Source organism: Ochotona curzoniae, unplaced genomic scaffold (assembly GCF_017591425.1).
Source record: "Ochotona curzoniae isolate NIBS_2020 unplaced genomic scaffold, NIBS_Ocur_1.0 contig_3819, whole genome shotgun sequence".
Taxonomy (NCBI): domain Eukaryota; kingdom Metazoa; phylum Chordata; class Mammalia; order Lagomorpha; family Ochotonidae; genus Ochotona; species Ochotona curzoniae.
Genome location: NW_024466004.1, coordinates 6,688,624 through 6,714,264, shown reverse-complemented (window position 1 = coordinate 6,714,264; position 25,641 = coordinate 6,688,624). Strand labels below are relative to the sequence as shown.

Sequence of the window (25,641 nt, the reverse complement as noted above, 5' to 3'; positions counted from 1 at the left end):
TGCTGAAAACCAGAGGTTTTCCAGGGTGATGATGGTCCCACCTGGTAGTAACCTGTCGCCATGGGGATTCTGTCTCGGGTTCTGAGAAGTCGGAAAGCTCATCATCATGGTTCCTGGAGAAGAGGAACCTGGGGTTCATTCACACGTAAGCAACCGAGATGTCTAGGATCAGGGTGGGGAGTGGGGTACAGCACAAGGAGCCCAGTGCCTCCCAGGAAAGGCCTCACATCCTGTTGCTCAACTTCCTCGTGCGTTGAGGTCAGGGTGACACCCTGCAGCTCATCCAAGAGCTCTGGATGGCCACAGGAGCGGATGCATTCAAGGATGAGGATGGCCAGGGTCCAGGGGCTGCTATGGATGTTCTTCATCTCAGGTAAGGCTAGGAAGGGGTATGAGCAAGTGAGGCTTCTGGGGCAAGAGCTTGGGGACTCCCTTTTGTAAAGGATTTTTTTTAAACTTTAAAATGTATTACTTAAAAGCAGACAGAGACCAGAGAAAGCTCCTCTCTCTAGTTCCGAAGGAAGTTTACTGTTCTTCTGTTTCTGTGGACCGCTCAGTGCTCTTGGTTGTCGTTCCGATGACCTTGGATCAACCTCTCAAAACAAACAAACGAACGATCTAGAATAGACAGAGAACAACAAGAAAAGCTTAGAAACAGACAGGAAATGGTCAGCAGGGATGCACTTATAACTCACTGGGTGGAACACAAAGATTAGTTACTCCTCACTAGGGTATTGAAGATTTCTCTGCACACCCCTCCTAAAATGGGTCACCTAAACTGTTGACATATGTCTTGTTAAACTACCCGTAAAACAGCCAGGTTCAGCAAAATCATGCTTCAATGCTATAAACTGCTAAATACAAAAATTAAAATAGACATGAGACAGCTGAACAGTAATCTATAGCCATTTTAAGGTGTATAGAAACCAGTTATATATAAGCTAATAATTGAAATGTCAATGTAGAAGTCACAGGATGTGGTTCAGAACTTGCATTCTTTTTTTTCTCTCTCTTCTAACATATTGGTTACTCAATACCATGTCAACTAATTCTATAACTTTATAAAATGTTACTGACGTAATGTCGGGGCTTTTAATTGATCGGGATGATATTCTGTCGGCTCTACCTTCAGACCAGAGATGGTCTCCTCAAGAAACTGATGAATTTATTTGGACAATAAGACGCTGGACTTTATACTTGGTAGATGCTTGCAAAGGAAGAATCTCAACTGAATTTGAATTGTGGTAATGCAACAAGGTGGAGGAATCCACCGGCGGGGGCCGGTTGGGGAGAGGTGTGGGGAATCCCAGTACCTATAAAATTGTGTCACATAATGCAATGTAATTTGAAAAAAAACAAAACAAAACAGAGAACCATCTGCTGGTTCATTCCCCAGCCCTAGCCCACTATGGCTCGGGCTGGGCTGAGGCGATAGCCAAGAGCTGGGAATTTAATATCCGGGTGGCAGGGACCCAATTATTTGAGGTCTCACCACCTGCACCCTCCATCAGCAGGAAGCTAGAGCCAGGAGTTGGAGCCAGGCCCTGTAGTAGGAGACCCAGGCTTCTTAATTGACATCTTAACCGCAAGCCGAAATGACTCCCAACAGATTTTTTTCCTTTATTTTCCATCACGGGCTTTTGATGCTGACAGTCTGTGATCATGTAGGATATAGGTTATTGGCTAAATGTTATGCCCCAGGGGCATCCTAGAAGCTGGCAGATGTGCAATGGCTGAGGACACTTCTGGCACCCAGTTCGGTGGAGGTCATGGCTTTGGGCCTCTGTTGTGTGCAGGGGGCTTGGAGGCCACTGTGACTGAGGCCTGGAGGAGACTACGTCCCAGCTGTCCTTGTGAAAAACATATGATGTGACAGCTCACACCTGCACTACGGATACCAGCCTATGCGGGTTGGCAAGAGAGAGGAAGACCTGGGTGAAATGGAAAGCAAGACTAGTCTTGGGAAGGAGCAAGAAACAGCAGGCGGACTGTTCTGCTTGGCTTCTCTGTGTGGATAGGGCCATGAACCACACCTCACAGACACTGCTTGCAAGCCCTGCTTGGAGCTGGGGACAACAGACAGGTGGGCAGATGAGACTCAGGTCCTTGGGGACCAGCACGACCCTCAGTGCTCCCTGTAGAGTCATTATTTTCTAACGTATCGTGAGGGATTCCTACGTTGCAATGGAGCATAGGCAATGCTTCAGCATCAATGTCTGTCTCTTTTGGCTTGAGACAGGCAAGTTTGTGTGCAGACTCTCTTGCCTGTGGCTTCAGCCTTCTCCTGGGGAGCTGGCAAACCGTGGGGCTTTGTCTGGGATGTGAGTTTCAAGAGGGTGGCAGCTGAGGGTGGAGCCCGTCCCAGAACCCAGCATGGGGCCAACACAGACAGACAGCTTTCCAGCACTGTCTGATGAAATGCGGAAGCCACTTGGCTTAAGCAAATCTGGTGTTTACTCACTTCTTTCCTGGAGAGGTATTCCTAATTAGAGTCTGAGGGAATCCCCAGGACACCTGCTAGTAAGGCTTTCTTAGAAAAATCTGGGAGCCCATGCTGTGGCACAGTGAGTTAAGCTCCCACTGGTGACATCAGCAGGCACAAATTTTAACTGCTCTGTTTCTGATCCAGCAGCCTGCTCATGTGCCTGGGTGAGCCACAGAAATGGCCCAAGTGTTTGAGCCTCTAGCAACCATGTGGGAAACCCAGATGCAGTTCCTGGCTTCTGACTTTAGCCTCAAACAGCCATTTGGGGAATGAACCAATGGATGGAAGATCTGGTTCTCCCTTTCTTTAACCCTCTGCCTTTTGAATAATAATAATAATAAATCTTAAGGAAAAGAAAGAGCAATTGAGGTCTGGCCCCAGACGTGGTGGCCTTCAAGTCTTCAAAACCTGCAAGAGTCCTGGAATTGGATCTTTAGGATGAGGTGGACTGGGGGTACTGGAGCTGAGGGCCCATCCTGGTGGGCAGGAATAGGGCTGTGCATGAGGCAGCTTGGGCATTTTCAGTGAGCATACTAGAAGCTACCATCCAAAGGTTAAAACAAGTGCCTCTGCAGCAGTGTCAGTAACAGTGACAGGATTGGTAGTAGCTGGAATAATGGCATTAACAATGTCAGTAATATTAGAAATAGCAAGAATATTTGGCCTGGCATGGTGGCCTAGTGGCTGAAGTCCTCGCCTTGAACGTGCTGGGATCCCATATGGACACTGTTTCTAATCCCAGCAGCCTTGCTTCCCATCCAGCTCTCTGCTTGTGGCATGGGAAAGCAGTTGAGGACAGCCCAAAGCCTTGGGACCCTGCACCCATGTGGGAGTCCTGGAGGAGGTTCCTGGCTCCTGGCTTTGGATCGATGCAGCACCAGCCGTTGCGGTCACTTAAGGAGTAAATCATCAGATGAAAGATCTTCCTTTCTGTCTCTCCTCCTTTCTGTATATCTGACTTTGCAATAAAAATAAATTAAAAAAAGAAATAGCAAGAGTATTAATGACAGCAGTGATGTTAGTAACAGCTGCAGTATTAGTAACAGTAGCATTAACCATCGCAGTAGTATTAACAACAGTGGTTGTATTTTTTTTTAAAGATGCATTTATTTTTATTGGAAAGGCAGATTTACAGAAAGAGGAAAGATAGAGAAAAAGATTCACCGATTCATTCCCCAAGTGGCCACAAAGGCCAGAGCTGAGCCGATTCAAAGCCAGGAGCCAGGAGCTTCTTTTGGGTCACCCACATGGGTGCAAGGTCCCAAAGCTTTGGACCAGCCTCTGCTGCTTTCCCAGGCTACAAGCAGGGAGCTGGATCAGAAGTGGAGCAGCTGGGATACAAACCAGCTCCCATATGGGATCCTGGTGCTTGCAAGGGGAGGATTAGCTAACTGAGCCATCGTACAGGTCCAGTAGAAGTGGTACTAATGATAGCAGTTGTGGTCATGGATGGTGGTGACCTGCAGGGGTCCAGTCTGTCCCAGGGTTACTGGTGTTGGTGTTCCATGGAGGAAGGCATCCAGGCCTGAGTAAATAACCTGGATTTCAAATCACAGAGCCCTGTGTATCCAGCTGAAGGTCCCTTACCTGACTCTTCTCATTTCCACGCTGCATGGCCTCCCCTAGTTCTAGGCAAGAGGATCTTCCTCAGCCCCACAAGGTCAGACTGGGTGTGATGGAAACTGCTGTCCAGTGGGTCTGCTGCCACTGAGAATGGGTCGGCTGGGGCATGATTCTCCTAGAAGAGTGTTCTACTACCCAAGCAAGAGAGGCATCAGTGCCAGGTCAGCCAACATCTCTCTTGCCCTCAAGGTGCCTTCCTTACCAGCTGTCCTGTGAGCTGGTGAGCTGGCTTCTCTGCCTGACTTAGAGGCAACCTGTCTGCCAAGAGCCAATCTTTCCAGCCATTCGTGCCCTGTTTGTGCCTCCCTGCAATATTCTCTGTTCCTGGCCACTCAAGGTCTTCCTAGCACAATGTCCCCTGTTCTGTCTCCAGTCAGGTCATCTTCTTCCCTTTCTTCTTCTTCTTCCTGCTCCTCCTTCTCGTCTTCCTCATCTTCCTCCTTGTCTCCACCTCGTCTCTTCCTCCTCCTCTTTCTTCTTTTTCTTCTTCTTTTAACATCTAGGAATGACAAGTTCTTAAAATTAAAATATATATATATATATATATATATATATTTGAAAGGCAGATTTCACAGGAGAGGTAGAGAGAGGGGAAAAAACCCCAAAAACCAAAAATCTTCTACCTGCTGATTCATTCCCTACATGGTCCCAACAGTTGAAGCTGAGCTGATCTGAAGTCAGGAGCCAGGAGCATCCTCTGGGTCTCTCATGTGGATCCAGGGGCCAAAGGTCTCAGGCCATCCTTCTCTGCTTTCCCAGGCCACAGGAAGGGAGCTGGATGGAAGTAGAGCAACTGGGACATGAACTGACGACTGTAAGGGATGCCATTGCTGTAGGCAGAGAATTAAATTAGTTGGTTGTGCCACCATGCCTATACCTAAAATCTGCCCAAGTGGCAGACTAGGGCCACTGGAGGACAAGTTGGGTCCATGTTTCATGTCCCTAGTTAGAGTCACTTCTTCAGAAGCCTGCTGTCTTCTGTGGGGTGCTTTAGGTGGCCCTCCCATGAACATTCACGGTTTGGTTCTTCTAGTGAGAAAACAGAACAAGCCTGCTTTGCCATGGAAAGATATGAGGCCCAGTGCCAGCTTGCAGGGGACATGTTGTCTTCAAGGGCCTCATCTGGAAAAAGCATTTATGAGGACCAGTGGCTCCCCTAGCCTTTTTTTTTCCCCCAAAGAAGAAGTTTTTATCACAGAATTTAACCCTCTTTTTTCCTCACAGGGCTGCAAGCTGTAACACAAAACTACGAGGAAGTGTATGACCTGGAAGTAGGGCAGAACCTCACGGTGAGCTGTCCCTTCAACATCCAGAAGTATGCTGACAGCCGGAAGGCTTGGCAGAAGCTGGAGACTGGTCAGGAGCCCTTGACCTTGCTGGTCACAGAGGTGTCTATGGGGAAGCCCAGGAAAGTTCAGATGGGGAGGTGCGAACTGGAAGATGTCCCCCATGAAGCCATGCTGCATGTCCACTTGGTCCATGTTCAGGTGGAAGACTCGGGCCTGTATCGCTGCATCATCTACCAGCCCCCTAGGGAGCCCGTTGTTCTGTTCCATCCTGTGCGCCTGCGCGTGGGCCACGGTGAGTGACCTAGGTGGGGGTAGGGGGAGGCAGCCAGATGAAATTGCAGGTTGTGGTGGGAAGAGCAGTTGAGCTGTGAGCCATGTCCCTGGGCTCCAGCCAGGTAGCCTGGCTCCTTCCAGAAGCTCTGTATTGGAGGATGCAAGAGGTGTTTGCTCTGTCAGTGAGCTAGGGCTTTTGTGCTTGGGGTTCCTCTGCCCTCTACTAGGGAACCTAGGCTGCTTGGAGTGTGGTTACTGGAATCAAGGCTTTTAGGAAAAGGCAAGTGGCAGACTAGGGCCACTGGAGGACAAGTTGGGTCCATGCTTCACGTCTCTAGTTAGAGTCACTTCTTCAGAAGCCTGCTGTCTTCTGTGGGGTGTGTTAGGTGGCCCTCCCATGAACATCTAAAAGCACAGTGGCTTCTCCCACCTCGCTGTGGCCAGCTGCAGACCACCACAGGATCCTATTGCAAGGCGGAGCCTGGTTCAGGAGGTCAAAACCAGGACTCTAGAATCTGACTTTCAAATCAGTTCCAAAGTGATGTTGATGCCGCAGGTGCATGGCTCTCATTTTGGGAGCATAAGCCTCCAAAACTCATTTTGTGCCCCATCTTGCGAGCAAGATGATTGCACTGGATCCCATAGGCTGATTTACTTACCCGTGTAGCGCCTGTGCCCTGCTGGGCTGTGTATCTCCAGTTCCTGTTCTAATGTCCGGTACATGTTAGATTCTTAATAGATGTTGAATTAAGACCTGATGAATTAAGAAAGGCACAGGAAAGGGAAATAGGTTTTAATTTCCAGTGCCACAAGAGTTGTGAGCCTAAGGAGGACAAGTTCCAGATGTGATTACATGAATGAAAGAGAACTTGCAACCGAACATGTCTGAGGTACTGGTGAACGAAAGGTGGAATTCGTGGTCCAACGTGGAGGACTGAGGGCATCACTCTTGGAGATGGGGAGGGGGTACCTAGGTTTGCAAAGTGGCAGACAGCGCATTTCCAATCATGGGAATGCCTGAAGCTTTCTTCTCTAATCCTCCCTTCCTATTTCTGTCCTGCTCTTCCTCCTTTTTCCCCTTTCCTTCTTCCTGTCTCTGATCCCACACTATTTCCTGGATTTTAGCAACAGAAAAGCTTGTTTCTTGATTGGCTGTTTTTATTTCGCCCCATAAACTCTACTGGCTACCCACCATCCATTCATCCACCTATCAGAAATCTTTATATCTACCTAGCAATTATCTGTCATCATCTCCCTATGAATCCATCCATTCAATGTGCCTTCTTGCATTTATTTCAGTTCCCTCTACCTTCCACAAGAGTTCTACACAATACCCGACTCCAACCTACATGTTTTCTCCTACCACTACCAAGGCCTTGAGCACACCCTCCACCTCACCCGGAACTGTGGACCCACCTGCGCCCTCGTCAGTTACCATTGCCTCCACTCCTAACCCTGGACTCCACCTTAAAGATGTGACACGTGTCACCAGGTATGGTTCTTAGATCTCTAACCTGAGCAGGGAGTCCTTTGTCCTGCAGCCTTGTGTTAAAAGTGTGTGTGAGTGTGGAGAGGGAGACCTGGGAAAGATAGGGCAGGAGTAGGCTTGAGCTCCCTCAGGCAAGCTGGGTTCCCCAGATGGCAGTGGGGAGGGAGAGGTGAAGAGAAGCTGCCACTCCACTGGTGCAACCAGGAAGAGCAAGGTGAGGGAAGTGGCTCCTTTGCCCAAGTCCAGTGCTCCTCAACCAGCCCAGGGTCTGATGGTGGATGGGGGACTGCACTGGGAGTGACGAGCCTGGGTGCTGATGTCAGCCAGGTGGACTGTGTGACTGTAGGCAAGGCAGGACCCAACTCTGGCATCTTTTTCTGCCCCCACAACAGAGAAGTTAAGGGCAGAGTTGGGCGAGTGCTTGGAACCCAGCAACCCTTAGCAGCTGCTGTAAGCTGGGAATTCTGCCCCTCTCCCTGCCCCCCATTTCTGGGGGTGCTTGTGAGAGCTCTGTGTGTGGACTCAGTGTAGAGCTAACTCAACATGCAGGCTCCGCTTCAGTTTTTATTCAGTGTTGGCTTATCTTAGAATATGTTTGTCATTAAATATTGAATTAACAGAGAAAGAGATAACTCTTCCATATTCCTACTAATCTAGCTTGGCTTTTTTCTCCATATTGTCTCCCAGTCTACTTAATTCTATGGCTGTGTTAACATAGCAGTAATTCTCATTATACACATGTCATTGTTTTCCCTGCTGAAAGTATTCTTTGTTCTTGCTACCCAGACTTCATTGTAATGTCAATGAATGCGTATTTCCCCATCAATTGGAAAAGCTGTAGCACACATAACCATTGGCCTATTCTTAGACAATGATGCACTGCTTTTTAAAAATTATTGTTTTATGATACAGTTTAATAGGTGCTGGGATTTCCCTTCCCCATCCCCAAGTTCCCTTCTCCTCCCCTCTATTCTCCCCTCCAGTCTTACAATGGATGTCTTTTTTAAAAAAAATATTTATTTTATTTTTATTGGAAAGGAGGATATACAGAGAGGAGAGACAGGGAGGAAGATCTTCCGTCCAATGATTCACCCCCCAAGTGAGCCGCAATGGCCGGTGCTATGCCAATCTGAAGCCAGGAACCTCTTCCGGGTATCCCATGTGGCTGCAGGGTCCCAAAGCTTTGGGCTGTCCTCGACTGCTTTCCCAGGCCACAAGCAGGGAGCTGGATGGGAAGCGGGGCGGCCGGGATTAGAACTGGCGCCCATATGGGATCCCGGGCGTGCAAGGCAAGGACTTTAACCACTGTGCCACCGTGCTGGGCCCTACAATGGATGTCTTACATAATTTTCCACAAGTCCATTATGCTTCCATTGAGGTGTCTCCCAACAATGGAAGAGATTATCATTTCATTGTGAGTCCATCCTTGTAGTGCATGCGTGAGGACTTCTCTTTTCCACCTATGAACATATTAATTTCTGCTACATTTCCATAATCATCCCCTTGAGTACAGTCGACCACGGGGAGAAAAAAATTAGTGAGCCTTCATCCACATGAAGTTAATGAACATATAACAAAGGTGTCAGTGTGACTCTAGGGTGGTGAAAAAGAGTGTCCAACATTAGGAATGGGCTGGGGGTAGACTTCAGCACCAAGGGGCCACTTACCCCTTTAAGTTGCTTATATGTGGTTTCCCTCCCTGCTGATCTGTCCTTCTATGTTCAATTACATGACATTAGCACTGAGCCTGGGCTTCTGGTTGTTCTCCGACTACCCATTTCTCTTGTGTCTTGTAGAGTCCTTATATTCTCATCCCCAAGTACCTGTGGGTTGAATGGGAGGATTCTTGAATTTGTAGCTCCCTTTCTTAATGATATATTTCTAGAGCTGCATGGGACTTTTAGAATCATTTTGCTTCAATCTCTAAGAATGCACGATGGGATCCAATCTGGACTGGAGTTTTCTTGGTTTACAGTTTTTGGGAACTGAGACTACCAAGAGAAGGTGACCACCGCTGGAAATAATTGCTGCAGACAGGGTTCTTGGCCCAGGATCCCATACTGTCTGCTGCATCACAAAGAAGGAAGCCGTGGCCAGGCAGGCTGGCTGTTTCCCCAAGGCCTGTCCTCCCAGGGACTCTGATGTCTGCTAAAGATCTCTGTAATGTGTCATTTTAGGAAACAGCATAGAGTGAAGTGCATGGGAGGCAGACACTAGGGGGAAGTTGCTGGGGAGAGCCGAGGCAATGTGATCAGGGCATGGAGGATTCCATGTATGCTCCTCTGGGGATGCCCCACTGCTGGATCATCATCCAGTCTCTTCTCTCTCTCTCTCCCTAGGATCTCTACATTTGGCATTGTCATCCTCGTGGCCTGCGGACTCCTGAGCAAGAGCCTGGTCTTCACTGCCCTCTTGGCAATCACCCAAAGGTCATTTTCACCATAGAGTTGTGAACTCATAGAGTGACCTCTGGGGTGGACATTTAGCTGCTTGAGCTGCCCACATCTCATAGTGGAGCATCTGGGTTCAAGTCCCAGTTGTAGTGTCAATCCAGCTTCCTGCTGGTGTACACCCTGGGAAGCAGCAGGCGGTGAATGGAGGACTTGGATCCCTGTCACCCATGTAGGAGACCTGGATTGGATTTCTGGGTCCTGGCTCTAGCTGCTGTGGCAACTGGGGAGTGAACTGTTGGATGAAGATCATCTTTCTCTGTTTGGTTCCTTTCCCTGTCTTTCAAACAAACAAATAAACAAATAAATAACTTAAAAATAAAGCAACAAGGCAGAGGTGACTCCAGATTGGACCCACCTGGAGTAACCTTGATCCTGCATGCCTGGCAAGGGCAGCGGGTGACTTCAGGGGGCCTGCATGGGGTGCTAGTCACAGCAGCACTCCAGATTGGGCAGCCTGGGCGCCACTGGCACGCAGGCCGAGCCCTTGGCCTGCCTACCGGTGACACAAGTCTAGGGACTTGAGTGTATGTGTTTACATGGGGTATGGTCTATGCCACAAGTGAGGCTGATGGGGACCTCAGGTTCATGTCATGGTGAGGAATAACTACTGAGGGACATACATGGACAAGGTCACTGTACTTTCAGGTAAGTGAGGGTATTGAGACTGAGTAGTTTGGAGGGGTGAACAAGAAACTCTTTAAAGGTTAGTCTGAAGCACGAGCAAACATGGGAAACCTTAGTCGGGGTAGTTAGCAGCAACCATCATCAAATACTACTCACTGGCACACATTAAAGCTAGAGCTGGGAACCTATCTGGCAGGGCTAGATCGTAGTACTCACCAGTGAGAGATGGAATAGGGGCAGATAATGTTAGGCTGAGCCATGACACTAACCAACACATGAGAAAACCAGATCTGGGGGCAGAATACGTGGGGGGATATACGGGCTCACCGCAATCCAACTGTAATCTCTGCTGACACATGCAAGATCTTGTGGCTGGGGTCAGGCTTGTCTGGGGAGCTAAGGAGATACCCCGGCTGAGCTGAGATTCCCACCAGTGAGTATGAGTGCTGTGGGGTTCATTAGTTGTGCTTGGCATTGCACAACTTGTGGGTGTGAATCCCAAATCAGAATCTGCTAGAGATTCAACAGACTTTGGCCCTTGAATTCATGCAAATGTTTAAACCCAAGAGTCACACTTGAATGGTTCTAACAAGGTAAAAACTTATGGCTATTGTGATGTTTAGGAAGTGGGCCAAGTGAGAGGCCCTCTGAGCACTGTGGGTAATTCTAGGGAGAAGTTTGATCTGGACCCCTCTGCTGTCTCAGCTTCCTGGCTCATGCACTATGGTGTCTGCACACACTCTGCCATTGCACCGTCCACCAGCCTCACGTGACAGCTAAGCCAACAAGACGGCCCTTGTTGTGGGCCATGAGTCTCCAAAAACTACAGAGTAAAATAGGCATCTGTCCCGACCTGCAGGACACGACACTCATACCCTGAGGGTGGACTGGGAATGCCGGGCTGCTGGCCCAAGAAACACACGGACACATGGGCTTGGTGGAAAACAGTGCCTCCTGCTCTTTATTTTACTCCTCATATGTATACCTTTTTCTCTAGGGGAGGAGGGGAAGGGAAGGGGTTTCCTGGAAGTAATTATCTACATTGAAGCAGGGAAGGAACTAATCATCTATATTGAAACAGGGGAGGAACTAATCATCTGAACAGGAACAAGGGTGGAGGTTCTATTCCCTTGCTCTACACAGGATGTTTTGGCCTAATACCCTGCTTGCTGTGGTCCTGCTTGCCCAAGGCAGGCTTTGCAGTGCAGCAGGCTGTCAGGTAGGCCAAGTCTAAGGTCCTTAAGTCTGTGGCTCCCAACAGGCATCCTTACTACCTAAGTAGCTTGTCTTGGGGATTGCACTACAGGAATGAAAAGTTAACTGACACAGTATCCTTGCAGTGTGTCTGGTCTTGGGGGACTCAGCTAATCTTCCAGGTCTTAATTGTCTTACCTTTGCGGGCCATAATGCCTCCTCACCATTACCAGTTGAGATCCTTGATGCCAACAACAGAATCCAGCTCTGGTGATGCTAAGCCACAAAGGACTGCAGAAGGATGTCAGGAGGTCACAGAGACACCGAGAAGGTTAAAAGACCAACATAGGAAATGGGCAGGACTCAAAGGAGCGTAGGTAGCAGGAGACACTGCCCTGGATGCTGGACGCTACTCATTACCTGTCAGCAGGCTACTCCAACCATCTCCAGCTGGTCCTACATCTTGGGTCATATCATCAAGATGAGAATGATTGGCAGAATCACGCATTTGGCCAAACTTAGGCGAAATCACATGCCTGTTCCTTCGCTGCTAGGGAGAAGCAGGGAGGGTGTGGATGGAGAAACCTCGGCCTCCACGGCCAGCATAAGGGGAAGTAATTGCAAGCCAGGGAGCACCGCACATGGGCATGTGTCCCCAGCGGAGATGGCATTTAGTGTCAGGGAACTGAGACATGACAAGCAACCCTTGTGCAATCTCCCTACCCTGACAAAATTAAGTGACACAATTCAGAAGCAGCTGACACACAGTAGGATGGCAAGTCATAGCAGCCAGATGCTATTAGTACTGTCTTAGTGACCTCCATGCTGGGGCCTGGACTGGGCAGCCCTGGGAAACCTTTACCTAGAACATAGGTCGATCACCACAGCAGGTGTTATAAAGAGCTCTGGCAAGCATGGTCTACTGGGAACACTTGTCTCAGATCACCTGGGTTACTCACTAAAATGCAAATTCCTGGGCTCCTCCCTAGACCTGCCCAATCAGAACCTTTGGGTGTAGAGCCCCTGTGTGTGTGTGTAGCCAGCTTCCCTAGAGGTTCCACAATAGAGTGTGATTAAAGGCTCTGGGTCATGTGAGAGAGCACTGAGCCAGGCCTTGGGGAAGAGTGGGTGGCTGTAGATGTATAGAGCTGTTTCAGGAAGAGTTTAGGGAGGTTTTGGGAGGGAGGGGCCAGGAACATCTTGGGGACTTGAGGAAGTGTGTGGAGTCAAGGGTCTCAGGCTGGTGGGTGGGACTTGCTGTGGAGAGGGAAGGGGAGCCACTGAGTGTTTCCTAGCAAGACTACAGCTTCATGAAAGGAAGTGATAACAGGAAGGAAGTGGCTGCAAGGACCACTGTTGCTCCTGTCTTCATCTTGTGGGTTTTCCTGGGCTGCCTCTCGTCACATCTCTCTCAAGGTTTCACAACTGCAAAGGCAGGGTCTGGCCTGTCAGCAAAGGCTGCCATTCTCCATCCCAGGAGAGGAGACTCTGGGTCAGCTAGCAGAGAGTGGATCCGGAGAGAGAGATGGGATGGAAGGAGCAAGGCTTGGGGCAGCCATTGTCACTGTTTCTGCTACGCTGCTGCAGCTCTGTGTCCCAGATAAGGAGAGGCAGGGAAGGATGGAAATGGCTGCAGGGAGGGTCTCTCTCACTTCTCCAGGGTGGACTGGAACAGAAGTGTATGTGTTATAGACAGGTAAGAGGCATGGGCATTGGGTGGCACAGGCTCCCTGACCCAGTAGGGGCTCGGTGATGAAACAGAAATGGGTTTTCTCTTAGTATGGCATGTTTTGCAGTTGAGAAAATGGCCTTGAGACAAACTAGTCACTCCCAGCCCTGTGCCATCATCCTGGCAGGTGCAATGAAGTGTAAGGCAGTCTCTCCCTAGAGGATGGTTCAGGAGGACTCCCCTCTGGGACCACATGGGATGTGTCTTGGTGGAGAGGATCAGGAGAAGCAATCCATCTGGGGATCCAAGGAGCTCCTGTAAAAGATTGCTTGCCAGACAGCAGGGAGTGTGTCTGAGCAATGCCCAGTAGAATAGAAAATGGGTAGTAAAACTGGTGATGCTCTTTTAAAGTTTTTGAAACTGCCTAGCACAATAGCCTAGTGGCTAAAGCCTCACCTTGCATCCACCAGGATCCCATATGGGTGCCAGATCATGTCCTAGTGACTCCACTTCCCATCCATCTCTCTGCTTGTGGCCTGGGAAAGCAGTGGAGAACGGCCCAAATCCTTGAGACCCTGTATCCACGCGGGAGACCTGGAAGAAGCTTTTGGCTTTTGGCTTCATATTGGCTTAACTCCAGCCATTGTGTCCAATTGGGGAGTGAACCAGCGGATGGAAGAGCCTTCTCTTTGTATCTGCTCTCTGTATATCTGCCTTTCCAATAAAAAACTTTTTAAAAAAAGTTTTTGTAAAGTGTATTTCTTTGGAATGGGTGGGGAGAGAGAGAGAGAGAGAGAGAGAGAGAGAGAGAGAGAGAACACCCAAATGGCTCCAGTTACCAGAATTGGGTCAGGCTGAAGCCAGGGAGCCAGGAACTGGATATGGGTCCCTGTGTGAATGGCAGGGGCTCAAGCAGTTGGGCCCTCCATCCTCTGCTGCTTTTCCAGGTGCATTAGCAAGCAACTGGATCAGAAGTGGAGCAACCTCATATGAGGTGCAGACGTTGCAGTGGCTGCAACCCACTGCACCACAACACTGGCCTTGGTGACACACTTTTGTATCTATCTGCAATGAGAATTTTCCAAATTACAAAATACAGGAAGAGCAATCACCATATACTCATTGTCTAGATTAAAACACTCAACTGTGATGGACATTTGCTTTTCTTTTCTTCCCCCATGCATGTGTGTATATTGTTAATATGAAGACATACACACACACAATTGCTGAACTATCTTAAGATAATCAGAATCCCTAGTCACTGCTGATGGCTTGCCGAGGCTCTCGCATGTATTCCTCTGTGGTCTCATGCCTATGGTGCAGTTAGCTAGGGATGAGGGTAGCAGAAGCAAGGACATTGGTACAGCTAGTGATTTCACTCCTCATGTCAGGGTTCCAGGCTGTAGGTGAGGAGGAGGTGGAGGAGGAGCTGAAGTGTCTAGTGGAAGGAGACAATCTGACTCTGAGCTCCCCTTATAACATCATGAAACATGCCACCAGCCTGAAGGTTTGGCAGTGGCTGGGCAGATGCGACTCCCCAGAGACTCTGGTGCACACAAAGACTAGAAACAAATTCCAAAACCAGGCCCAGTCCACAGGAGGTACGTGCTAGAGGATTGTCCCAACGAAGTCACCTTCAGGGTCACAATGATGGAGTTGTGGAGGCAGGATGTAGAACTGTACCAGTGCGTGGTCTACCTCTCCTCCCAGCAAGTGGTTGTCTTATATCATCAGAGCTAGCTGGGACTGTGCAAAGGTGGCAATGGGTGAGACTCCGGGGCAGGGCACAGAGTCCTCATAAGCTGGGACCCCTGGAAAGGTGATGCTGAGATGTGAAGAAAGTTCTAGGCCAAAGTCAGGGCACCTGTGCCTTCTACTGTCTCGCTGCTCTCTTGGTTCTTTTTGTCTCACCTGTGACACAGGAGGCTGGTCCTCAGTCATGTCAGAAATCATCTTACACTGATGTGGAGAACCAGCTACAGGACTTAGTCATTGAATACCTACTGGGTGGCAAGCAGCGCCAGATGTGGAAAGCTCCTGGCTGGTGTCTCCACAACACATGGGAGAACCCAAGGCAGTCAGCATCAGAATGGAGCCACTGGAATCCCAGAGACCCCTGTGTTTACAGGGTGCTGCATGCAGCTGCGAAATGGGCCCAGTGGGGCCAGTAAACAGCTGTCTCCTTTCTCCAGGAATTTACAACATTGTAGGTGAGGAGTCAGTGTGGGAGAGCACAGTGGAGGGCTTTTTGTTGGCTGTGAATAGCTTCTCATTTGTGAGGGCGCCTGCTTACCCACACAAGAAGATGAAATTGTGAGTAAAAAGCCCAGAGCTTTATCCTGAAGCTTTCAATAAATCTTCCTACTCGGGGCTGGTGAGTCGGAACTGGCCTCTGTGGCCACTGGAGACTGCTAACCTAAATGTATTGTAAGTAGGAGATATGAGTGAAGGGCTGCACAGGGCTGGGGCCACGCAAGGGACAGTGCTGCAGGAAGCCTGAGAAACAGCTGGGGGTGCCCAGGAAAAAAACCTTGGTCATTAAAATTCTAGGAGTAGGCTAATTCCTAAAATATCATAAAAAATATCGAGGCTGCTGATATGGCCTAGAGGGTTAGGCCACTCACTACCTGCGACACCAGGACCCTGTTGGGACAGCAATTTGAGCCTAGGATGCTCTACTTTTGATCCAACTTTGTGATGATGCCCTCGGGAAGGCAGTGGAGGACGGTCCAGGGACTCGGGGCCCCTGCCGCCGCTGAGGAAGATTTGCATGTGGAGAGTGAATCAGCAGATGGAAGATTTCACTTTTTTTCTGACTCTCTCTCCCTCTCTGTAACTCTTACAAATAAATGAATATTCTAAATATGTATATAAAAGTCAAGATGAACATCAGAAGAAGGAAATTTGAATAGGTTGTTAAATATGAAAGAAACTGAAACATTTAGAAAAGATCCATTGTTACAGAACATTCAGGACTCTGATGGTTTTTCAGAGGGCATAACTACTCTTTTTAGTTTCAAAAGTTTTATTTATTTGAGAGTCAGAGAATAAGAGAGATCTCTTCTGCTGATTCATTCTCCTAAATGCTTGCAATGACCGATGCAAACAGGAAGCAGAGACTTGATCCAGGACTCCCACGTGGGCGACAAGAACCCAGTTGCTTCAACCATCAGCACTGCTCCCAAGGTTCTGTATTAGTGGGAAGGCGGAATCAGAAACTGAATCTGGGAATCAAAGCAGGTAAGCTGATGTGGGAAGCAGGCATCTACGCCACGTTCAAAACACTTGATTCTAGACCTGTGCAGATCCCCTCATATGTACAGATTCTAAAAGATTTTTTTTTTGCAAAATAAATGTATCCTTTAATTGCATTTCCCACAAATGCTTAAAAGTGCCCTTGTATATATGGGAATATATTTTATGATCAGGCAACACCATGAACCAGTGGAGGAGGGCGACCTTGGTTTAGACTCATACCCTCAAGAAAACCAGCAGAACACACTTAAACATAAAAAAATAAACCTAAACTCAGGTTTTCTACCTAGCTATACAAATAGCAAATACAAATTTCAGATGGATTTAAATCATGTGTAGGGCACATAAAGTTACAAAGTAGAAAAGTAAATAAAAACAAACAAAAAAACACGTCACTGAAGATGAAAATCTGCAAGGTCTTGGAGTGAAGACAGATCAGAAGGCAAAGAGAAAATCAATCTGATTCCATCAGGATGGAGGATTGATCAATAATCAAAAACTAGGTCAATTACAACCGCTGGAAACAGCCCACTTTGACACTGGCCAAGCTTGGATGCCTTGATGCCGGGCGCTGGTGGGGATGCAATGTCAATAGTGAGGGCCTAGGGGGCGCCCTCTCCCCACCATGCAGCTGTGAACCAGCAGCCACGGGGGATTCTGATTCAGGAGCATCTTTGGGATCAGTTCAAGGCATCACAACTGAGAAAAAGGAGGTTCCTGGGGATGACATGGAACCTGACCAGCTGCTTAAGATCAAAGACAGGGCAAGGGACCAGGCCCCCTGTCCACTAGGTCCTGGGAGGTCTCTTGTAATCCCTGGCCCATCAACTTAGACCTCTCCTTTAAGCAAACCTGATTTGCTGTTCTGGCCTCGGTGACTGCATGCTTCAGGTGGTGGCCTTGTCCTTCCTGACCTGGTCAGCGAGAGCTCCTCCCACCCCACCAAATCCCATCCCCCAGCTCTTCCATAGCCAGCCCTTTCCCCTCCCAACTTCTCTGTCCCTTTATGACCTGGTCTCCTCTCAGCCGGGGAGACCCCTGTGGGCCCTGTCCCCCATCGCTGGGTCCATCCTCCCTTCTTAGTCACTTTAAGGCAGCCACAAGGGGTCTTGCTCAGGGACACACAGGAGCAGGCCACAGCTCAGCCAAACCCACCCTCCTCTTGCTCTCCTCCTTTGCTTTGCCCTGGGGCTCTGTAGTGGCTGCCAGGGGAAGGGGCTTGGCCTGGCTTGGGGGAGATGGTGCTTAGGATCCTCTCTGTCCCAGGAAGGAGGTCTGCAAGAAAGAACAGGAGAACACAGAGGTGGAAGATAAGAGTCCTTTGGAAATGACTGTTAGTTCTCACAACCTTTGCCTTTTCCCTCAGAAGCAAGATAGATACATAAATATAGCTATAAATGTCTATATATAGGTAAACATGTATCTACATGTGTTTGTCTAGAGGAATTGTGTAAGGGAAACTATCATATTGAAAAAGATGTGGTGCAGTATGCACTTCTACTGAATAAAAGATGAACCCAATGAAAATGTTAAATACATCTCCACAGAAGGATGCTGGACTCTACCATTGTCCATACCTACAATGTCACAGTACACTTAAATAGCAGAATGATGGGTTTGTGACTGTTGCTGAATGGCTATACTATTGTAATAATATAAGGGAAAAACAGTGTGTGGGGGAGGTGAATGAGGAGGGTGGAAAGGGAAACCCTTGAACCTATGGTAAATAAAGTTCCTGGAGAGATGGCAGCTTCCCTAGAGTGTCCCCTCCGGGCTCTGCTCTTATCTCTGTCTCTGCAGGGGCAAGCGCAGGAGGAAAAACTGAGAGTGATCTAGGCAGAAAGGCCTGGAGGCAGGTGAAAGGGAAAGAGGAAAGACAGTCAGGGGAAGGGTTCCTCCTCCTACTTGCTCAGGGCCATAAGACAGCAATGACAGATATTTCTGAGTCTACTAGGCCAGCCCAAGTCTCAGGCCACTGGCATGCATTTGGCTGCATTGCTGGCCTAAGCGTCAGGACCCTGGCATGCATTTAGTTGCATCATCTGGTCCAGGATAAATGCTTATGCTGCTCCCATTGCCCAGTTGTACGTAGGAGCTGCTGCAGACTGGCTCAGCTCCATCCATTGGGGTTTCAGAGGCTAACCAGCAGATGGAAGATCTTTCTTTCTGTCTCTCCTTCTCCGTAAATCTGCCTTTCCAATAAATATACATAAATCTTAAAAAAAAAAAAACCCAAGTAGCTATTTAGGTTTTTGCCCATTTCTTAACGGGGTTATTCATTGTTGAGCATTTTCAGTAATTTATGTATTTGGATATGGATCTTCGTTGGCAAATCTTTTCTCCCATTTTGTGCTTCATCTCTTCATTCTGTTGATTGTTTCCTTTGCTGTGCAGAAGCTTCTCATTTGACGTGATCTCATTTGTCTGGTTTTCCTTTTGTGGCCTGTTCGCCCAGCTATGTTTAAGATCAGTAAATCACTACAGATGTCACTGCCTAGGAAGTTCCAGAGCCATATAATAGCTCAATGTCTAAATCCTTACCTGGCAAGCTCCTGGGTCCCATATGGGCACCAGTTCATGTCTTGGCAGCTCCATCTCCCTTCTAGCTCCCTGCTTGTGACCTGCAAAGGTAGTGGAGAGTGACCCAAAGCCTTGGGACCCTGCACCCATGTGGGAGACCTGGAAGAAGTTCCTGGCTTCTGGTTTCAGCTCAGCTCAACTCTAGGCATTGTGGCCATTTGGGGAGTGAGCCAGCAGGCAGAGAATCTTTCTCTGTGTCTCTCCTTCTCTCTGCAAATATGATCTGCCTTTCCAGTAAAAATAAAGAAACCTTAAAGAAGAAGAAACAGTACAAATACCTCAACATGTGTAGTATCACAGGGCTGTCTGCGTCTGTGAGCTCACTTAGCAAATGGAAATAGAGTGTGCTTAGCTATATCCTGCCTCCACACCCTAGTCTAAGAGAACTCCAAGTGGATCAAAGAGGTAAGTGCTAAGTAAGAAAATATTAGGGAACTCCATTTGGATTCAGTGCTGACCAGGGAGGCGCATGTCAATGGTAACTAAGATGCAGACGCTGCCAGGGGTCGACAGGCAGAAGGCTGAGCTCCCTTTTTGATGTCCGCATCCTGCTTTGCCAGGTTCAGCACCTGGATCCTGCTGCTGCCTCCAACTTCCTGCGAATGGGGACCCTGGGAGTCACTGGGACAGCTCAGGTCGGTGCATTCCTACTACTCACATTGGAGAGGTGGGTTGGACTTCTGGCTCCTGGCTGCAGTGCCACAGGCTGTTGGGGGTGTCTTGGGAGTGAGCCAGTATCTGAGGACCCTCTCTGTCTCTCCTATTTTAGAAGAAGTAAGTAAATGTGATACCAGCTCAAATTAAAATTTCATAGGCTCTGTGTCATAATATACTCCAATGAAGCGGAAGATGCAAGCAACAGATGGAAAAACAAGAGTGAAATCAAATTAGAAATCAATAATAGAATAACCCAAGGAAATCTGGCAACTAAAGACTACAATAACACCACCAAGAAAGCCCTCTAAAACTTCACCAGATGGACTCCATAGCAGAGTGGAGATGACAGAAGAGAGACTTGGTGAGCTTGAAGACAGAGCAATAGAATTTACTCAGTCTGAGCAACTGAGCCAAGCAGGACCCTGATCGAAGGCACAAGAAGGACAATGCCAGCATCTGGCTCATCAGAGTTTCTGTGGTGAAAGACATGGTGTGGGAAATGGAGAAAGTATTAGAAGAAACATTTGAAGACTTCTCATTGTTGGCAAGAGTTAGAAACTTACAGTTCCGAAGAGCAGATTTAAGTCCCCCAGTGGGACAAACTCATAGAAATACACAAGACAAACTTGCAGCTACAAAGAGAAAAAGCAGCCAGAGAGAAACGAGACATTCCTTACACAGGGACACAAAGTCTAGCTCCAGTGAATTTCTCCTCTGAAAGAGTGGAAGCCAAAGTGATGCAGCACATTTTTCTTGTGCTGAAAGACAAACAGTTCAATTTAAAAAGAGCACAGAATGTAAGTAGACATTTTTCTAAAGACGTACAGATGACAGAAGATACATGAAAAGTTGCTCAAGGCCTTTGGTTACTAGGTAACATGAATCTAAACCACAGATAATACAGTCACCTGCTAAATAACGTTTCAATCAGTGGTCCCATAAACTTACTATGCACCCCGGAACCTAGTACTTTTTACTGCTACAATTGCTTGAAGTATTCACTGCAGTACCACATTGTGGAGGCTGTGGGTGTGTCAAGGCTCCCCCACTCAGCACTGCAGAAGTACAGCTCGTAGTATTGGCACGATGGCAGAACTGCTCCTCTCAGAGGGTAGCCCCAACTGTACTTCACACCCTACACCCTGGTTTCAAGGACGGACACTAAAAATGTTATCATGACCCTCATACATCCCTGATGAGGGTATAAAATGATGTGGCCACTTGAAACTTATTTGGCAATGCCTCAAAATGCTAAACTCAGCCATTACATAACCCAGGGATTCTATTCTTCAAAACATACCCAAGAGAAATGAGAATACATCCTCACACAAAAACTTGTACTAGCTTCAAAGTAGTACTGTTCACCATTGCCAGAGAACAAATAAGTCAAATCTCCAGCAACTGGTACATAACTAAACTGTATAGAGAGACACAGACATAGACTATGATTCAACCACTAAGAAGGAAGAAATAACACAACTTGTATAGCAAATATTGACACAACACAAACAAACCTGAAAGCTCTATGTTACATGAACGACTTCAGCCACAAGGAACATGTATGTTCAATTAAGCTTTGATGAAATGTTCAGAATAAAAGCAATCGGATATCAAGAAGATCAGAGATTGTCTGGGCTGCAGGAATGTAATTTGCTTTAAAATTTTGTTGTTGTTGTTGTTGGGCTTGGTGTGAGGGCTCAATGGCTAAAATCCTTGTTTTGCACCCCCTGGGATTCCATGTGAGTGCCAGCCGGCTTGTGTTCTGGCTGCTTCACTTTTTTTTTTTTTTTTTTTTTTTTAGATATAAGAGTCTTTATTACTATACATCCCCTTAAAAGCCACAAAAACAGGAAAAAATTAACAATGCCATGAAGTTAAATAACATGCTAAATAATGTGTCACTGAGGAAAATCAAGAACCTTCTTGAAGAAAATGATGCTACTGTATTATCTACTTGAAGACATTAAACTTAAAAAAAAAAAATCAAAATCCATGATACAGTTCCCACTAATCTTTGTTGGTGAGATGTCTCCTGTAGGCAATAGATGGGTTTTGTTTTTTTAAAAAAAATCCAGTTCACATTATGGGTCGCTCCAACTAGGTTGCAGCTCCCACTGGTTTATGTGAGGGCCAAGTGTGTGCTGGGCAGAATCAAGCTGGACTGCAACACCCATTGAGTAGAAGATGCGGCTGCAAACAGAACTGACCCAGCAATCGCAACCACCAGCTAATTGGGGGATGGACTGTACCAGGCCCCGTACTTGCAAGCACACAAGAACCTGGTCTGGGTTCACCTCAATTGAACTGCCAGACTCAGATCCCCAACCATGAAAAGACAAGAGGACAAATCAATAAACCACTCCAGCCATATGTTGGCAGTGAAAAACAGGATAAATGGAGACTCCAAGATAGACAAGATATGTCAACCAGTGGATTCTGCAGCAATTTCTTTGTGCTTGGAATGGCGAAATTGACAGCAATTCAAAACCACTTGAGCAAGACCCCTGGAGCGTGCCCAACATTGGGGCCCTAAGATGGGAGGGAAACTGGGTGGGGCTTCTCCCTTTACCTCCCTTTTCACCCCAGATATTGGGGAAAAAAATGTGGAAATGATCGTCTTTCCCACTTTCCTATAGCCCTTAAACCCTTGTGCCCTAATTAACTGTGTAAAGATTGTCAAAAACAAAATTTTTAAAACGGGAAAAAATCCAATTCGCTAATCTATAACATTTCATTGATGAGTTTAACCCATTTACATTCAAGGTTAATATGAATGGGTAGTAATTTGGTCCTGTCATTTTAGCAATGGGTTGTTCATTGGTTTAGTCTTCTGTTGTCATTTTACTGGGATGTTCTTCCCATTTGCCTTTGGTTTTGGTAGGTGCTGTTCCTCTTCTCTGTCAAGAGAACATCTTGAAGTATCATTTGTAGGGCAGGTTTGGAAGAGGCAAATTCTTTTAACTTTTCTTTACTGTGGAAGAATTTTATTTCATTTTCAAAGACAAAAGAAAGCTTTGCTGGGTATGTTATCCTGGGCCGACAATTTTTTGCTTTTAGAATCTGAAATATGTCACTCCATTCTCTTCTTGCTTGTAGAGTTTCCTGTGAGAAGTCTCCTGTGAGCTTAATTGGCAATCCTTTATATGTCAGTTGATTTTTTTCACGTGCACATCTAAGGATCTTTTCCCTATGTTCAGTTGAAGAGAGCTTGATAATCATGTGTCTTGGTGAAGATCGCTTTGGGTCAAGCCTGTGGGGAGTTCTGTATCCCTCCTGGATCTTGTTTCCCAATTCTATCTCTAGATTAGGGAAATTTTTCCTTAGTATTTCATTGAACACACCCTTAACCCCAGCTTCTCTTTCTGCACCTTCTGGGATTCCCATAACTCTTATATTTGGCCTCTTAATAGTGTCTTTCAATTCTTGAATCCTTTTTTGGGTCTGATCCAGCTCTGCTTCCAGCTTTTTTCTTTTTTCCCTCTGGTGACAGGAATTGTCTTCTAATGTTGAGATTCTTTCTTCTGCCTCCTTCATTCTATTTTGGAGACTCCCCACTGTACTTTCAATTTGCTCCACTCTATTCTTCATTTCTGATGTATCATCAGCCTTCATTTGCTTCACTTGCTGTGTAATACATTCCCTGAATTCCTCGAGTACCTGATTCATGTACTTCTCATAATTGATAAGTAGCTTTATAAGAAGCACTTTCAATTCTTTATCTCCCATTTTCTCGATGTCTTCCTCAGTAAACTTTGAGGTTTGCAAAGGGTTTTGCTGCTTTGCAGGGGAGTCTTCAGTAACATTCATTGTGCCACTGTTTCTTTTGCCCTTGGTCATTGTGCTTCTGGTTATCAGATTCTTTTTGGGATAGGTTTCTAAGCTGTGTTACCCACAGATCTACAGTTCAATTTTACTTATTGCAGTTGGTACCTGGTACTTTCTTTGCAGTCACTTGTACCACTCCCTTGATACTGATCTTGTCAGAACCTGTTGGCTGTTAGGTCTGAGGGCCACACAGATCTATTTTGATCTGTACAATGCCAAAGTCAGTATTGTTTCCCTGTGGGACACTGCAATGCACTGAGCTCAGCGAGTCTGTTCCCAGCTCAGCACATGTGTAGCTCACTGTTTTCCCCACACGTACAAAATGACACCCAATTTGGCTGTAGGGGATGGACTGGGCTGTTAAATTGATCCTGTTCCCTGCACTGCCTGTCTGGCACCTGCTGCTCTGTCTCTGCTCTTGGTCAAATCAAACAGACCAGCAGGATTGGACAGTTCTTTGAGTTGAACTCCTGAGCTCCCGGTAAACGTCCCTTCCCACCTTGGTGCTGGTGGAGTTCCGGCTGCCAGTGGAGTTTAGATCGTGGCTCGCTGAATGCCACTGGGGTATCGGTCACTGCAACACCACACGGTTGTGTCTGCTGCTTTCCTGTGTCTATCAGTGAATGTATTCAAAGTTACAGGATCATAAGGATGTAGATATGGTCAGCCTTGGAAGCTGCTCAGTTAGGCAGGTTTCGTGAGCCGAAAACACCAGATGCAAAAGTATCTTTGGAGGTTTATTCCAGCGGCGCAGGAACGGGATAGAAGTGGTGGGAGATCAACGCGGAAAAGAGGAAGGTTGAGGAAGCGGGAAGGCCGGAAAGCCTGGCTGCTTCACTTTTCATCCAGCTCCCTGGGAAAGCAGTGGAGGATGGTGCAAGGTCTTGGGACCCTGCACTCATGTGGGAGATTTGGAGGAAGCTCCTGGTTTCTGGCTGTGGAACAACTCATCTCCATCCATCGCAGCCACTTGGGGAGTGGAGCAGCAGATGGAAGATCTTTCTCTGTCTCTCTCTCTCCATAAATCTGATCTGCCTTTACAGTTTAAAAACTGGCTATGGGTGTGTCAAGACTCCCCCACTCAGCACAGCTGAAGTACAGCTGAAGTACAGCTCGTAGATATTCACTGGTTCACTCCCCAAATGGTTGCAACAGCCAAAACTGGACCAGTTTGATGCCAGGAGCCAGGAACGCCATCCTGAACTCCTACAACCCCCACATGGATAACAGAGGCCCAAACAATTGTGTCATCTTCTACCTTTATTCCAGGTTCGTTAGCAGGGAGCTGGATCAGAAGCAGAGCAGCTGGGGCTCAGACTGGTTCTTGGACCAGGGTGCCACAATGCTGGTCTTTAGGCTTTAATTTTTAGTTGAAAAAAAAAAAAAGAAAGAAAAAAAGTATGCTATCTTAAATTATTTTGCACACAAAATTGTAAGTATACATTCCTCCCATCCTCCTCCCTCCTGGAAATTTGGATACCTACTTCCAAATTCCCTGGAGGAGATGTGGATATTTCCTGTACCAGCCAATGAGTGGTTGGGTCCCAACTGGCCCAATTGTCACAGTGCCTCCCTCACTTGCTCCAGGGGCCCTTCACTGTGCCTATGGAGGCAAGGGATGAGGAAAACACCTTGTGTGTCAGGGGTTGGTGAGGAGCATCTGCTCTCAGCCAGCTGTGGACTGGGAGAAGCTGTCAGCAAGGCAAGGAGGAATGAAGAAGCATAGCACGTCCTCTGTGGTCGGAGAGAGAGGGAGTGACAGGTGCATCTCATTCTTAGATCCCCAGTGCCCACTCTGGACACAGCAATGAGGCACAGACGGGGGTGGGCTTTGGGCCTTGCAGATAAGACCCTACTTCCTGTTCAGAATACCTGGGTTCAATTCCTTTCTCTGGCTCCTGATACCAGCTTGTTGCTAAGGTGGACTCTTGGGTTCCTGACACTCATGTGAAAGACCTGGATTTAATTTCCAGCAGCTGGCTTCAGTCTGGACCAGCCCTGGTTATTGTGGGCCTTTGCGGAGTAAATGAGCAGATCAGAGTGTTCTCTCTCTCTCCTTCTGAAATAAATATATAAATAATAAAAACCCTGAAAAGAACAAATACATGAATGACTGCGTCCAGAGAGTACAAAGTTTGAGGTCAGCAAAGATGAAAGTTCTTTGGTTGGAGTTTGACGTCCAAGCTCAGTTTAAGACAATGGCCAGATTCGCCCCAGGACTTGCA

General features: G+C 47.4%; 1 protein-coding gene across 1 annotated transcript; it reads left to right on the top strand.

The window, feature by feature from the left end:
- Positions 1-259: 259 nt before the first annotated feature.
- On the top strand, positions 260-9,932 carry LOC121158565 (triggering receptor expressed on myeloid cells 1-like). The gene is made up of 4 exons (XM_040983350.1): positions 260-373; positions 5,333-5,689; positions 6,970-7,162; positions 9,499-9,932. The coding sequence occupies exons 1-4, from the start codon at positions 313-315 to the stop codon at positions 9,602-9,604; spliced, it is 717 nt and encodes a 238-aa protein (XP_040839284.1). The 5' UTR covers positions 260-312; the 3' UTR covers positions 9,605-9,932.
- Positions 9,933-25,641: the final 15,709 nt, after the last annotated feature.

Coding starts and splice junctions, on each gene's coding strand:
- LOC121158565 (XM_040983350.1), top strand. CDS start 313: ATGCATTCAAGGATGAGGATGGCCAGGGTCCAGGGGCTGCTATGGATG. Junction 374..5,332: donor ATGGATGTTCTTCATCTCAG/GTAAGGCTAGGA, acceptor TTTTCCTCACAG/GGCTGCAAGCTGTAACACAA. Junction 5,690..6,969: donor GCGCCTGCGCGTGGGCCACG/GTGAGTGACCTA, acceptor CATTTATTTCAG/TTCCCTCTACCTTCCACAAG.